Genomic DNA, 16,209 nt, shown 5'->3' on the forward strand with positions numbered 1-16,209 from the left:
CAAAAACAAATTAATAAATAAATAAAATAAAAATTAAAAATAAAAATAAAAATTCTTTCTTTCAAGAAACATTCAGTAAAAAGCACCTCTCCTTTCATTGTTCAACAATGTCTCAACAACAGTAATGCATCAAGTAACAATAAATACTTTTGGGAGGATGTTTTATTTGCTGGCTTTCCTTTCTTTTATCCACTCTAATGGAACCTGAAATTAATATATACTTGAGCCCTGGTCGGTTTAGCTCAGCAGTTAGAGTGTCAGCCTGTGGTCTAGAGGAACCCAGATTTGGTTCCCGCTAATGGCGCGTACCTAGGTTGCAGTTTGTCCCCGGCCCTGGTTGGGTCATGCAGGAGGCAGCCACTTGATGTGTCCCTTTCATGTGTTTCTCTCCCTTCCACTCTATCTGAACAAAAAGTCCTTGGGTGAGGATAAAAATATATATATTTGACACCAGTTTCTTATCCTGATCATTGAAAAGGACAATCAAATGAGTGAAATTACACAGGGCAGGAAGCCTGTGGCATAAGGAAGTCTGTCACTGAGCCCTGGGCAACCTATTTGTACTCACCATTGCATGGTGATTTTAGGATTAGGCTGGCAAATTGTACTCCCATCTAAAAATATAGTTGAGCATGAGCTGTGCTTTTCATGGAGACCTGAAGACACCTGAAGGGGAAGGAAAACAGAAGAAAATATCATAGTAAAAGTTAAACCTATAAAAATGTCTTTTTTCTTGGTTAAAATGTTAAATGATTAAACATTAAACTTTTTTTGCCCTGGCCGGTTTGGCTCAGTGGTCAGAGCATTGGCCCGAGGACCAAAGGTTCATGAGTTCGATTCCCAGTGAAGGGCAGGTACCTGGGTTTCAAGTTTGATTCTGGGCCCTGGTGAGGGTTGTTCAGGAGGCAACCAATCATTAACTTTTTTTTAACTCTATGAACTGCTGTAGTGCGATATCATGTGCACTCTACTGAAAACCCATGAGACAACCACAGAGATTTGAGGAAGGGGTTATAAAATGCTACTCTTGATCTAGTACCAATAATCAAGCCTGGTAAATACCTACGATAACTTTCCTTTGTAATAATATAAAACATTTAGAATAAAATTTCAGTGTGTCTTTTTTTCCTTAAGAAATGAAAGGCAGCTGAGATTTCTATTTCTAGTATTTATTTTCTACATTAAAACATAATTCCTTATATAATATTGAAACGAGCATTTTGATGAAGTAAATGAAACCAATAATACATATTAGTTCAGGAGACAGTGCAACAAAACAAAGGTACTTGAGTCAGAGGTGTGTGTGTGCTGGGGCTGGCCCAAGGCTTACAAGCTAGGGGGTCAGAGATCTCTCTGGGCCTCAGTTTCCTTATCTGGAGGATAAAACAGTATTGTTTTAAGATTCTGTCACATCCAAAAATAAAAAAAGATAAAACAACTCCGAGAATGTAACTCTCCCTCATGTTTGACTAAGACTATCATTACATTACTCCAATGGGAACCTCAGAGAACACTTTCCATTATGTTATTACTTCTGTCCTCTAAGTTGCGTGACACTCATCAGGGCCCTGCCTCACTCATGCTGCTCTCTCTGGCTACAAGGCCTTTTCTTCCTCCTTTTCCAGCAAGTTTAACCCCCCTTCCCATCGGCCTCCAGGATGCCTCTGCCAACAGCCACACAGAAAAACGTCTCCCTGTCTCTGCACTGGCACATCCCAGTTACCACTTGTTACATGGTATCAATTGCTTACAGGACGTCCCTTCCTACAAAGAGCTTCTCCAGGAAGGGAGGACTCTTACTCCTCTTCTACCTCCAGTGCTGAGCACAGAATCGGGACAAATTAGAAATTTAAAAGTGTTCAACAAATTATTTAAATCTTACTACAGATTCAAATTAAAATTGATTTGCAGTGGTATCAAAGAGGTGACAGTAAATTTTGAGACCCTCTAGAAAGAAAAACTACCTTTAAAACACTTTAGAAGTATTTGTTTATTTTAAAGTATTTACTGATTTGTTTTTTTTTTATCCTCACCCGAGGACATTTTTCCATTTTTTGTTCAGATAGAGTGGAAGGGAGAGAGAGGAAGAGAGAGAGAGAGAAACATCGATGTGAAGGGACACATCGAGTGGCTGCCACCCACACGACCAACCAGGGCCGGGGACAAACTGCAACCGAGGTACGTGCCCTTAGCGGGAACCGAACCCGGGTCTCTCTGGACCGCAGGCCGACGCTCTAACCGCTGAGCCAAACCGGCCAGGGCAGTATTTACTGATTTGTAGAGAGTCCAACAATAAAGCAATAATAAAATATGGAAATAGCTTAAACTATGTTAGGATGAGCCTTTTCAAATAAAACCAAAAACAAATCCTGGTCAGTGTAAATAATTGAAAGTAATCGTAGCATTCTTTAATGCCACAGAATACCAACAATTTTAATATGCTTGGTTGTGCTAGCAGCGAAACAGCACCAGATGTTAGATATTGGTCCTTGTGTTCAGCTGAGAACTCAAATTATAAGGGAAAGTGTATTTAGAAAGTCATGGAGGTAGAGGAAGTAAGCCAGCTGGGCTGCATGGGCTCAGGAAACAAATTGCAAAGGCAAAAGAAGGGCCCTTGGAAGTTAGAAGAAAAAAATGCAAGGATATACATGCCTGGGAAAAGAAGAGGGGGAAGGGTACAGGTGAGTTCCAGGGTGAGCACACCTGAGAATAGAGTGAGAAAATGCAAAGGCATGGTTGAGAGAGAGAGAGAAAGAGGGAGGGAGGGAAGGAGGGAGGGAGGGAGAGAGAGAGAGAGAGAGAGAGAGAGAGAGAGAGAGAGAGAGAGACGAGAGAGAGAGAGAGAGAGAGAGAGAGAGAGAGAGAGAGAGACGAGAGAGAGAGACGAGAGAGAGAGACGAGAGAGAGAGAGAGAGAGAGAGAGAGAGAACATGTTCATTGGGCTCTTTATCTTAAGAGTTTTTATTTAAATGCAGAAACTTTAGAGCAGGTCTGAGCGGAGGATCTGGAGAATATGCATGACTTTTCCAGGTGTGTCCTCTCAGGGTTTGGTTACCACTGGTTGTTTGGTGCCAGGACAGAGGGTCATTAGTTGTTGCAGCTGGTCCTGACCTCAGTCATGGCATTGCCCTGCCTAGACTTGCTGCTTTTCTGGACTTAGATGTTATCTATAGTTTGGCCAAAACTCTGTCTCTGTGATCAATGGAACAGAGGCTTTGTTCATAAGATTATTTGATGTGGGTCAGAACCTCGATGTCCAGAGATATGCTAGGGGAGGAAAGGTCACCCTGGGGCAAGGTCCACCTTGGTTTCCCAATTTGCCCATTGCTAGGCACCCAAAGCTTTCCTCCCTGATAACACACTCAGCCCATTGTTCCTACTGTGTTCATGTCTAGCTTACTGCCTACTATATCAGTTTTGTTGTATTTTTATAAACTAATTCAAATGAGCCTTCCTTCCTTACATTAATATAAAACAGCTTTCATCACCTGTCATACGTTCCCATCAGTATCCCCCACAAATACACCAAAGATAGGACAGGGGGGAAATCTAGTTGATGTCTTTTAAAATACAGAGCATTTAAAAACTACCAGTAGCCAATAATCAGAAATATCTTTATATTATATAAAACACCATTTTGCCTGTTTCAGATGTTTTACTTTAAAACCACTTATTTCTCATGAAGCAAAAGTCCCAGATGGCATATTTTTTAAAAAAAAAAAAAAACACTACTGGGAGGAATAAATTCTCCTTCAAGCTTGAAATGTTTAACTATAGTTAAAACTCTGATATGTTCCTTAAGCTATGCAGTTAACATTTAATTTACATTTAGAATCTCAAAAAGATAAATACAGTATAAAATATAAAATCCATTTAAATACTTTTATTCTGAATGGAAAGTAATCTTTTAAGTTCACTACTATTAAGGTGTAATATGGCATATAATACACCACAATAAAGTCAACTATGACCCAAACCTATATATATAGGAGAGTAAAAAAAAAAAAAAAATAAGAAAAAAATACACCAAAATATAGACTACTTGGTAAAGCTTTGGGTGATATTTGCTCCAATTTTCTTTTACTTAATTTTTTTTCTATTATGAATGTATAGTGGTTTGTATTTGAAAATATTAATGCTAAAACATTTAAAATTGTTAATGAGTCACTGGCTCACAGCTCTATGGGGGCTCAGCCAGTAAATCAACAACTTACAGTCTACTGGCTACATTCAACCAAAGAAATGGGGAACATTTCCCCATCACCCCAGGCCCACTCCCAACTATTCCAACTTTTCAGTTTCAAGTGTCTGGATCCACTAGAGGGCGACAGAACTAAGCCTCCTAGCAAAGCCTGAATATATTGGCTGCCAGATGTTACTTTGCCTTCATCTTGCATGAAAATTTAAAACAATTGTTCTTTATGCTTAAGACCTTTCTATCGCTGATTTACAACTTCAATAAACTACACTGACAAACACAATGATAAAAATGTAAATTAAAAAAAATCAAAGAGCCAAAATACTGTTGACAATTTAGTGTTCATAAATATTTTGGTTGGTCACTAGAATAGACAGGGACAAAAATCCTACCACATCTTCATTCATTCAGCACAAATGACAGAGTAGATGGACTTATACAATCTTTGCAAAGAAGGGAAGGGGTTACTTAGTAGACTTAAAGTTCAATAGCAACCACTGGAAAAATAACCATACCTAGAAGTCTAACAGGTAACAACCAAAATCTTACTATCAAGTGAAGTACCTGTTGAAATCCTGCCCCCACCATTGTGTCTACTGTCTTGTGTTAACCCATTAAAACATGGAGCTGACATTTACTGTTTTCTCTACTTTTTCACAAGACAAGTTTTGGACATTAAGAATTAATGATTTTTAATTAACTTAAAAATTTCTCACACTTTTAGGCATTAATGAACACTGCTCCATCGATGTTGCACACAAATAGGACAATATGGCAAACTGCATGGTTTGAATAGAATTCTTAATCCAGGTTTAGTGTACTATGCTAACTACAGGCATAGGCAACAATATTCTCTAAATTAATATGATTTTTTAAAATTAAAACTTTAAGCTTTGATTTATACTTTAAGTAGATGTTCTGGGTTTGAGTTAGAACCTATAAGCTTAAGATTTCCAGTCCCCTTCCTTTCAGAGCAATGTCATTGGAATCAAAGGCATTAAAAAAGCTCTACACAATATAAAATAACAGCAGATGATTTTTAATGTTTGAGAGCTGAGCACTACATGAAGGAGTGGTCACTGACATGGCAGAACAGAGGAGAGGAAGCACTACCTTGGTGCCTGAAGAGAGGGTCTGGGTCAGGAATAAGAAACCAGTCTGTCTTACAGAACCAAGGCAGGCTCAGAATTCAGTGCCGCATTTCTGCAGAGAAGCTCTGTCAGTTAACAAAAGTTCTGCTCACTCCTAGTTCTTCAGATTAGATATCAAAAGTCAGGTACCACCACACCTCTAAGGGAAGCCATAAAATAAGATCCAAACAGAATTAACTACTCCAAGACAGGTAATAACAAGTGTTGGAGAGCCTGTGGAGAAAGAGAAACCTTCATTCACTGCTGGTGGAAATATAAACTGCTACAGCCACTATAGAAAACAATATGGAGTTTCCACAACAGATTAAGAGTAGAGTTACCATAAGACCCAGCAACCCCTTTTCTGAGTACCTACCCCCAAATTTTGAAAACACTTATTTGCAAAGCTACATGCACCCCTACTTCCACTGCAGAGTTATTCACAGTGGCCAAGACATGGAAACAATCAAAGTGTCCTTCAATAAATGATTGGATAAAGAAGACATAATACATATATACAATGGAATACTACTAAGCCATAAGAAAAGATGAAGTACTGCCATTTGCGACAACATGGGTATTATGCTAAGCAAAATAAATCAGTCATTAAAAGCTAAGAACCAGCCCTGGTCAGTTAGGCTCAGCTGTTAGAATATCAGCCCATGGACCAAAGAATCATGGGTTTGATTCCTGTCAAGGGCACGTACCTCAGTTGCAGTTTGGTCCCCCATCCTGGTTGGGGTCCTGCGGGAGGCAACCAATTGATCTGTCTCTCTCCCATCTCTCTCTCTCTCTCCCACTCTCTCCCTCTCCCTCCCTCCCTCCTTCTCTCCCACTCTACCTGAAGATAAGTGGAAAGGTATCCTTGGGTGAGGATTACAAAAAAAAAAAAGCTAAGAACCATATGATTTCACTCATATTGGGGACATAAAACTAAAACTCATAGACACAGACAACAGTATGGTGTTACCAGAAGAAATGAGTGCTGGGGGTAGTAAAGGGTGAAGAGGGTCTAATATACGGTGAGAGAAGATGATTTGACTTTGAGTGGTTGGCACACAGTGCAATATACTGATCGTGTATCTTAAAAATATTTACTCGAAAAATTATATAATCTTATTAACTAATGTCATCCCAATAAAATTAATTTAAAAAAATCAGAACTCATAAAGAAAAGTTGAAAACATTTTCTAAAATCTACATGCTAAGAATATCACATTTTTAAATGATTACTTTAATAGAGCAACTTAGAATCTACAGTATCAGCAAATGAGTTGTCCTATGTAAACGAAAACTATTGCATTAAAAAAAAAATTAATGGGAGTGATAAAATTCAGGAGCTAAGATAACACTTTAAAAAAATAATTCTTAACCTCATAGAGGCAAAAATTTGCATTGATAAAAGAACATAATACCATATAAAAAAAGAATGATAAGATATAAGAGAGCAGTATAAGTTAAAAACAAGATAGCAAAACAAAGAATTATAAAAATGCTAGAGCATAAAGTCAAGAAAATCTCCAGGAAGTAGAAAAACACAAAAAGGAAAATAAGACAGGAAATGTTACAGATCTGTGCAGGAATACTGATCTCAGAGTTCCAAATACTGAGAAATGGGAATACTAGAAAAAAGGAGAAAAAATATATATAAAAGAAACAAACAATAAAATTCCCTGAAAGTAGATAAGATCAGCAGTCTTAATGGCCACAATAAACTAAAAAGGTACATGTTATATTATAGTATAAAATTTCAGAATCCAGGGAATAGAGAAGGTTCTTCAAGTTTCCAGAGAAGAAGGGGATGGGGGAATAACTGGAATTGGTAATGTACAATGTATCATACACTGTCAACAGATTTAAGAGCAACACTGGAATGGGGACACAGCAGAAATGTCTTTAGAACTGCAAAAATTAATTTCAACCTAGAATTCTATACTTTACTAAACAGGGGGCATTTCAGAGGCTAGGTCGCTAAAAAATGTCTGCCCAGGGGTCCTTGGCCAGGACAAAGAGCTCCAGGAACACAGGGGCACATGACAAGACAGAGGAAACATACAGCCTGGGACAGAGCCTTTCCACCAGAGTCCCGTGCGGCACACTGGAGAATTATCAAAACCTGCCGAACCTGACAGTTTAGACAAGGGCACTGACCGTTTTACCCTTAGAGTGTCAAATTTAAAAAATGAACAGCCAACACAATAGATGTCCAGCGTGGATGAATCAAAATTACACCTATTTTATTGCATGTCAGATTGGCAACATATACATATTTCAGTGTGCCGCAAAATTTTAGTTACTAGTTTATGTGTGCCGTGGGATGAAAAAGATTGAAAATCACTCATCTAAGACATAGGAGATCCAACACGAGAGAACAGTTATGTGAGACCCAGATGACTTTAAAGAAATATGCCCAAAAAACAGGAGCATAGCAGGCCTAGGGGAACCAGTCTGTGCTATAATAGGGTAAGATTGCTTCCAATGGAGAATGGAACAAATATGTTTAGTAAATGAAAAATATTTTTGACAAGTCTGTGACTAATGCTACCTCATTTCTAAAAAAAAATAGGTGTTAGAAAACAGGAAGTGAATCTAGTCCAAAAATGTATTCCACACACAACAAAAATGTAGACTTACTAGGTATTATGTTAATGTAGCATAAATGCAGTATTTCTGTCTAATAGTCTTCTTTCTCTGCCAAATTACTAGATAGTTAGGTACAAAAAAAGTTATTTTGAAGCAGGGAGACCAGCCTACTCTCTGCACTGGGCTCTGAGGTCGTGTTGACCAGGGAGAAGGGTGTGGAGGGTCCTGGGGAAGAGGAGAAGTGCTCAGATTTCAGTCATGTTAGAGAAGGAGAATGAAGGGTGGACAGGAGAGAGGCTCAGCCAGAGAACACTACGGCTCAGCAGTAGATCTACTTACACAGCCACAACCATGTGAACAGGGATTCTGATTTAGTAAAAACCATGATACACATTGAGGGAGAGAGTGGAAATAAGGCCACGTGGAGAGAACGCTGAGCTCTCAGCTGCTAGGACAGTAAGTCCACAGACAGTGCTAACAACTGACAGCTATTACATTGTTGTTCACTTCATTAAAAAATAAGAATAAGCCCTGGACAGTTTGGCTCAGTGGTTAGAGTGTCAGCCTGCAGTCCCGAGAGACCCGGGTTCAGTTCCCGCTAAGGGCATGTACCTCGTTTGCAGTTTGTCCCCAGCCCTGGTTGGTCGTGCGGGTGGCAGCCACTTGATGTGTCCCTTTCACATCGATGTTTCTCTCTCTCTCTCTTCCTCTCTCTCCCTCCCACTCTATCTGAACAAAAAATGGAAAAATGTCCTCGGGTGAGGATAAAAAAAATTTTTAAAAATAAAAATTAAGGCAGATCTTTATACCAGGACAATGTTATTGAAATTTAACTTAAAGGTCAGAACCCTTTAAAAACTGGGCATTTGTAAGCCAAAACCTTTCCTGAATATTTAAATTTGATAATTAAGATAACAGGAGATTTAAAAAAATCTACCCAAAAAGATCCATGCTAATGATATTGGGTCCATTATATATTTTTTTAAATCATGGCAGACAATTATTCAAATTATTAATTTCTTACTTAACTTTTCAACTGTTTACTTACATGAAATGAATGGCTCTTCTTACTCTTTTCTTCCACTGAGAATTTAAAAAAATTAACATATCAATTCTGATACAAATGATAGAAAAAAACAAATGTTACTGATTACCTGAAAGAGTACCAAAATAAGACAAAATTTAATTCCATTTCTTTTATAATTTCCAACAAAATGTATAACTTAAATCTCCTGGCCAGTTGAGCTCCGTAAAGTAACATCTTACTTTTTTGATCTAACAGATACTCTATATCAGGTACAAATGAAAGTCTTTCCACACACAGAAGAAAAGGGCAAAGCAAACCAGGCCAGGTGAGAAACACAGCTAATACAAAGTTTACCTGTTGCGTATCTGAACCACTACCTCAGTGGTAGTTTCTGATTCTACATTTACACCCACTTCACCTGAATCACCAGGATCAAACAGTTGACAGCTCTAAGAGCCAGTTTCTGGCCAGGCATCTGGAAATATCCTGAACCCCTTACTGGTAACCAACTAGAATATCTTACTGAAAAAAAAAAAAAAAAAAATGTGTCATTACTCAGTTGCAAAGTCTCCTATCTAATTTAAATTTAAATGGAGTATGGCTAATCTAACTAAACATATGTACAACACAAAATCGTTTTGTTCTAACAATATACAGAAGAAAAATAAAAACTCCAAAGAGGGTCTTGGGCTGTCCTGTTTTTCACACAGCCTCCTTTAATGAAAAATGAGCATCATGGGCACACACTCTTCAGGACTGAAGAGAGGGCATGGGAGAGCATCTCCTGTGTTTTCCATAGTGGCTGCATCAATCTGCATTCCCACCAGCAGTGTACTAGAATCCCCTTTTCTTGACACACACCCCCCCACCAGCACTTGTTGTTTGATGATTTGTTGATGGTGGCCATTCTGACAGGTGTGGTGATACCTCATTCTTGTTTTAATCTCTAATGATTAGGGATGTTGAGCATTTTTTCATATATCTCTTGGCCATATGTATGTCCTTTTTGGAGAGGTGTCTCTTTAGGTCCTCTGCCCATTTTTCAATTGGGTTCTTTGTCTTCCGTTTGTTCAGCTGTATGAGTACTCTAAATATTTTGAAAATTAGCCTCTTATCTGATGTATCATTAGCAATTATGGTCTCCCTTCCCATTTTGATGATTGTTTACTTTGCTGTGCAGAAGCTTTTTAGTTTGATGTAGTCCCATGTATTCATTTTTTCCTTTGTTTCTGTTGCCTTAGGTGATGTACCAGTAAAAATTCTGCTGCATATGATGTCTCAATTTTTGCTGCCTATATTTTCTTCTAGGAATTTTATGAATTCACAAGTCACACTTAAGCCTTTTATCCATTTTGAGTTTATTCTTGTGTATGGTGTAAGTTGGTGGTCTAGTTTAATTTTTTTTTTTTTTTTTTTTTTTGCATGTAGCTATCCAATTTTCCCAGCACTATTTACTGAATAGGCTGTCTTGACTCTACTGTATGCTCTTGCCACCCTTGTCCAATATTAATTGAGCATAATGTCTTGGGTCCATTTCTGGGTTCTCTGTTCTGGTCCATTGATCTATCTGCCTGTTCTTGTGCCACTACTAGGCTGTTTTGATTACAGTGGCTGATATCTGGTATAGTGATCTCTCCTACTTTGTTCTTCTTTTTCAAGATTGTTGTGGCTATTCAGGGCCTTTTTTCATTCCATATAAACTTTTGAAGCATTTGTTCTAGTTCTGTGAAGTATATCGTTGGCATTTCGATGGGGATTGCATTGGATCTATAGATTGCTTTGGGTAGTATGAACATTTTAATGATGTTAATTCTTCCTATCCATGAACATGGTATATGCTTCCACTTTTTTATATCTTCCTCTATTTCTTTTTTCAATGACCTGTAGTTTTCTGCAAATAGGTCCTTTACTTCTTTGGTTAAGTTTATTCCTATGGATCTTAATTTTTGCCGTAGTGATAAATGGGATTGTTTTTTTCAGTTTCTCTTTCTGTGAGTTCATTGTTGGTGTATAAGAATGCTTTTGATTTCTTGATGTTAATTTAGTATCCTGCTACTTTGCCAAATTTAATTATTGAGCCTAGTAGAGTTTTTATGGGGTCTTTAGGGTTTTCTATGTACAATATTATGTCATCTGCAAATAATGAGTTTCATTTTCTCCTTTCCAATTTGGATTCCTTTTATTTTTTCTTCATGTCTCATTGCTGTGGATAAGACTTCCAGTACTATGTTAAATAAGAGTGGCAAAAGTTAGCATCCCTGTCTTATTCCTGTTCGTAAGGGAAATGCTTTTAGTTTTTGCCCATTGAATATGATGTTGGCTGTAGGTCTTTCATATATGGACTTTATTATGTCAAGATATGATGAGGAATGGGTGCTGGATTTTGTTGAATGCTTTTTCAGTATCTATTGATAAGATCATAAGGTTTTTATCTTTAATTTTACTTACGTGATGTATTACATTTATTGGTTTGTGAATATGGTATCATTCTTGCATCCCTGGGATGAATCCCACTTGCTCATGATAATTTTTTTGATGTACTGCTGGATCCGATTTGCTAATATTTTGTTAAGAATTTTGGCATCTGTGTTCATCAGGGATATTAGCCTGTAGTTTTTTTTTTTCTTTGTAGTATCTTTATCCAATTTTGGAATTAGGACTATGCTGTCCTCATAAAATAAGTTTGGAAGTTTTCCATCTTTTTTGGATTTTTTGGAATAGTTTGAAAAAAATGTGTAGCAGATCTTTGAATGTTCAGTAAAACTCCCCAGTGAAGCCATCTGGGCCTGGCTTTTGTTTGCTGGGAGTTTCTTAATTACATCTTCAATTTCCTTTGTTGTTATTGGTGTGTTCAAGTTTTGTATTTCTTCTCGGTTCAGTTTCAGGAGATTGTGTGTTTCTAGAAATGTTTCCATTTCTCCTAGATTGTCCAGTTCGTTGGTGTATAATTGTTTGTAGGATGTTTCGATGGTCCTTTGTATTTCTGTGGTGTTAGTTGTTACTTCTCCTCTTTCATTTCTGATTTTGTTTATTTGGGTCTTCTCTTTGTTTCTTGATGAGTTTGGCTAATGGTCCATCCATCTTGTTTATCTTTTTGAAGAGTCAGCTTTTTGTTTCATTGATCTTTTGACTTATTTTTTAGTCTCTATGTCATTTATTTCTGCTCTGACCTTTAATATTTATTTCTTTCTACTTGGTCTGGGTTTTTCTTTTTGTTTACTTTCTAGTTCTTTAAGTTGTAGGATTAGGAAGTCAATTAAAAATTTTTCTTGTTTCTTGAGATAGGCCTGCTATGAACTTCCCTCTCAGGATTGCTTTCACTGCATTCCATAGATTTTGTGTTATGTGTTCGTTTTCATTGGTTTCCAGAAAGTTTTTAACTTCTTCCTTGATCTTGTTGCTATCATTGTTTAATAATATGTTATTTAGCCTCAAAATGTTTGAATGTTTCTTTTGTAACTGAGTTCTAGTTTCATGCCATTGTGATCTAAGAAGATGCTTGATATAATTTCAATCTCCTTGAATTTGTAGAGACTTAGTTGTGTCCTAACATGTGGTCTATCTTTGAGAATGTCCCATGTGCACTTGAGAAGAATGTATATTCTTCAGCTTTGGGGTGAAATGTTCTATAAATATCAATTAAGTTCAACTGATCTAGTTCCTCATTTAGGGACTCTATGCCCTTGTTAATTTTTTATCTAGATCTATCCAATGGTGTCAGTGGGGTGTTAAAGTCACTCACTATAATCATAATGCTATTGATCTCTCCCTTGAAGTCCTCCAGAAGTTCTTAAATATATTTTTATGATCCCATATTTGGTGCATATATGTTTACCAGGGTTATATTCTCTTGTTGGATTGATCTTTTTAATGTTCTGTAGTGACCTTCTTTGTCTCTTATTATGGCCCTTGTTTTGAAGTCTATCTTGTCATATATGAGTATTGCTACACCAGCTTTTTTTTCATTTTCATTTGCTTGGAAAATTTTTTTCCATCTCTTCGCTTTCATCCTGTGTGAGTCTTTTGTTATGAGATGGGTCTCTTGTAGACAGCATATATATGGGTCATGTTTTCTTACCCAATCAGCTACCCTGTGTGTTTTGATTGGAGCATGTAAGCCATTTACATTTAAGGTTATTATTGATAGGTAGTTATTAGTTGCCATTTTTTATTTTATGCCTGTGTTTCTTTCTCTCTCTCTCTCTCTCTCTCTCTCTCTCTCTCTCTCTCTCTCTCCCTCTCTCGTTTCTTTTTCTTCTTACAACAGTCCCTTCAGCATTTCTTGCAGTGCTGACTTGGTGGTAAATTCCTTTAGTTGTTTTTTTTTTATCTGTGAAGTTTTTTATTATTTATTTATTTATTCATTTTTAATTTTGAATGAGAGCATTGCTGGATAGAGTCGTTTTGGATTCAGACCTTTGCCTTGCATTATTTTGTACATTTTATGCCACTCCCTTCTGGCCTGTAGTGTTTCTACTGAGAAGTCAGCTGTCAGTCTAATGGGAGTTACCTTGTAGGTAACTTTCTGTCTCTCTCTTGCTTCCTTTAAAATTCTTTTTTTGTCTTTAATGTTTGCCATTTTTATTATAATGTGTTTAGCTGTGGGTCTTTTGGGGTTCATCTTGTTTGGAACTCTCTGTGTTTCCTGGACTGGTGTGACTTTTTCTTTCACCAGTTTAGGGAAGTTTTCTGTCTATTTCTTCAAACAGGTTCTCTATTCCTTTCTCTGATTTTCCTTTTTCCAGTACCCCTAAAATTTAAATGTTGTTACATTTTGTATTGTCCCACAGCTCCCTTAAACTCTCCTTTTGATTTTTATTTTTCCCATTTGCTGCTCTATTTGGGTATTATTTTCTACCTTGTCTTCTAAGTTGCTGATTTGGTCTTCAGCCTCTTCTAATCTGCTATTGAACCCTTCTCTAGGGTATTTTTTATAACAGCTATGTCATTCTTTATTTCCTCTTGATTTTTATGCAGAGCTTCTACCATTTTTTTTAAGCTGAAGTAATTCCCAGTGAGCTCTTCATAATTCTTATTGATTGTAGTTCTCACCAAATTGTTTGAGCACCCTTAAAATCATTCCTTTGAATTTTTTATCTGACAAGTTGCTTTTTTCCATTTCCTGTAGTTCCTTTTCTGGTGATTCCTCTTTTTCTTTCATTTGGGTGTTGTTTCTTTGTCTCATCATTTTAGCAATCTAGTGGTTCTAGGTCCAGTGAGGGATGTTGGAGTGTGTAGCAGGTCAATGCGTATCAAATAAAGCTGCTGTGCCTCCCAGACTGTTTTGGTGTATGGTGCCTCTTGCCAGCTGTGGGTCCAGGAGGATTGACAGTTGGTGGCTGATATTGGTCTGTCATGCAGGTCTCAGCTTCCCAAGTCTTACTGCTGCTTGAGCTGGCATACTGCTCCTGATCAGTCTCTGCTGATGCTGCTGGGAATGGGTCTCAGCTGCTGATCTGTGCTGCAGCTGCCTGGGGTGCATGGGTCCAGATGGTATTTTTCCGGGGTGTGTAGGGTCCCACTGGTACACTGATGAGGTGTGTGGGCTCCACTGCACACTGTTGGGGTTTGTGGGTCTTACTGGTGTGCTTCTGGGGGGGGTGTGGTCCCACTGGTATCCTTCTGGGGTATGTGGGTTCCACTGGTGTGCTTCTGGAGTTTGTGGGTCCTGCTGGTATTCTGCTGGGGTGCATGGGTCTCACTGGTGTCCTGCTAGAGTACCCTGCTGTCTTGTGGGGCTCAGCTTCTGATCAGTTGCTGTTGGGGGTGAATGTCAGCTCCCGATTAGTACTGCTACTCTGGCTGCTGTTGCCAGGGGGTGCTCTCAGGTCCTAATTTTTTGTTGCTGTTAAGGCTGAGTATGCTTTGCTCCTGGGACTTTGCTGCTGCCAGGGGGAGAAGTTTCACTCCAAATCCACTGCTGCAGTTGTCAGGGGCAGGTCTCGACTGCCCAAACCCTGCTACTTGGGCTGGGGCACAGCTCCTGATCAGCCTTTGCTGATGCCACTGGGGATGGGTCTTAGCTGCTGATCTGAGCTGCTACTGCCTGTTGGGGGTAGGGCTCCACTCCCACCCAGTCACTGGGGGAAGGTGCCAGGCTCCCAAGCTGACGCTAGTGCTGTTGGGGGTGTGTCTTCACTCTTGAGCCTCCCTGAGCCTTGACTGCTGTTACATTCTCCATTTTTTATTGTGCTGCATTACTTCAAAGATAATGGAATCCTTACCTTTGGTACTTCTGCTGTCATAGCAACTGAAAATTTGATCACGTGTGCCTTGTTAAACAAGTAAACTCTATTTATCATAACATGAAAGAAACTAAGTAGACAAACAGAGTGTAAAAACCTACAGTTCTGATTCTTGTCCTAAAACAAACAGGACACAGGAAGTGGATACCAGTGTCATGTGCTGATGCAAAGCTTCTGGGAACCCCGCAGGCTCTGGTGGCTCTCATGCACCCTGGAAGCATTATGTTAGAATAAGAGAGTCTTCAATAGCTTAAAAGGTCTGGATGTGAGATTGGATGTGAGATTGGTTGAGCACAATGTAAAATAAAGCCAAAGTCACAAATTCAATACCCACATATAAACAACTGATTATTTTGATTTGTTCAAATAAAAACCTAACTGTGACCAAAATCCTATCTTGACTTACCATCCATTTGAAATTTCTTTCGGAAAATGGTGTCAGCTTTTGGATAGTCAGAAGGGATTAGTTCTAAATCCATCTCTGTGTGGGAAGAAGAGACAAACGCATACTAATTTAGTTGAATATATATATATATACACTCATCAATTTCAATCACATAACAGTGCTGGGAAGCGTTTTTGGGAAAGGTAACAAGCCAATTTCAGTAAAGGCAACAATATAAAAATTACTGGGAAAGTTCAAAATTGTAGAATCTTTATACATGTCGAATAAAATCAGGACACATCTTAGGCCTTTTAAAAAACTTGCACCTAAATAAACCTATGAATCATATATGTACTTTCCCCCTTCTACCTATCAATTATACATACAGTCATTCTCTTTCATACGAATATTACTAGTGCATTCCAGAAACAGTCTCAAGAAGCAAGTTATGCTGATGCTGAGCTAGGCTACTTGACTTAAATAAACTTCATTCTAATCAGTTGTTCCTGTAAGTACATACCCAAGCAGTTTTCTAAAAAAAACCTGGGACTGACACCCAGAGGAAACTTGAAGATAAAGGGGTTAATGATGGTCTTGGGAAACTCAGAGGGACCATAAAAAAGAAAGAGATTAATAATTGC

General features: G+C 38.1%; 1 protein-coding gene across 1 annotated transcript in view; it reads right to left on the reverse strand.

Moving 5' to 3' along the window:
• The window catches only part of LOC118634031 (cyclin-Y-like protein 1), a 64,466-nt gene that overhangs the window by 38,368 nt on the left and 9,889 nt on the right, over positions 1-16,209 (reverse strand). Inside the window, exons 2-5 of the mRNA XM_036268372.1 lie at positions 15,590-15,664; positions 9,357-9,460; positions 8,960-9,010; positions 569-666 (exon numbers count right to left, since the gene is read on the reverse strand). Coding sequence (XP_036124265.1) covers positions 569-666; positions 8,960-9,010; positions 9,357-9,460; positions 15,590-15,664 — 328 coding nt within the window. The remainder of the gene's footprint in view (positions 1-568; positions 667-8,959; positions 9,011-9,356; positions 9,461-15,589; positions 15,665-16,209) is intronic.

The sequence above is a fragment of the Molossus molossus genome, unplaced genomic scaffold (assembly GCF_014108415.1).
Source record: "Molossus molossus isolate mMolMol1 unplaced genomic scaffold, mMolMol1.p scaffold_m16_p_1, whole genome shotgun sequence".
Lineage (NCBI taxonomy): Eukaryota > Metazoa > Chordata > Mammalia > Chiroptera > Molossidae > Molossus > Molossus molossus.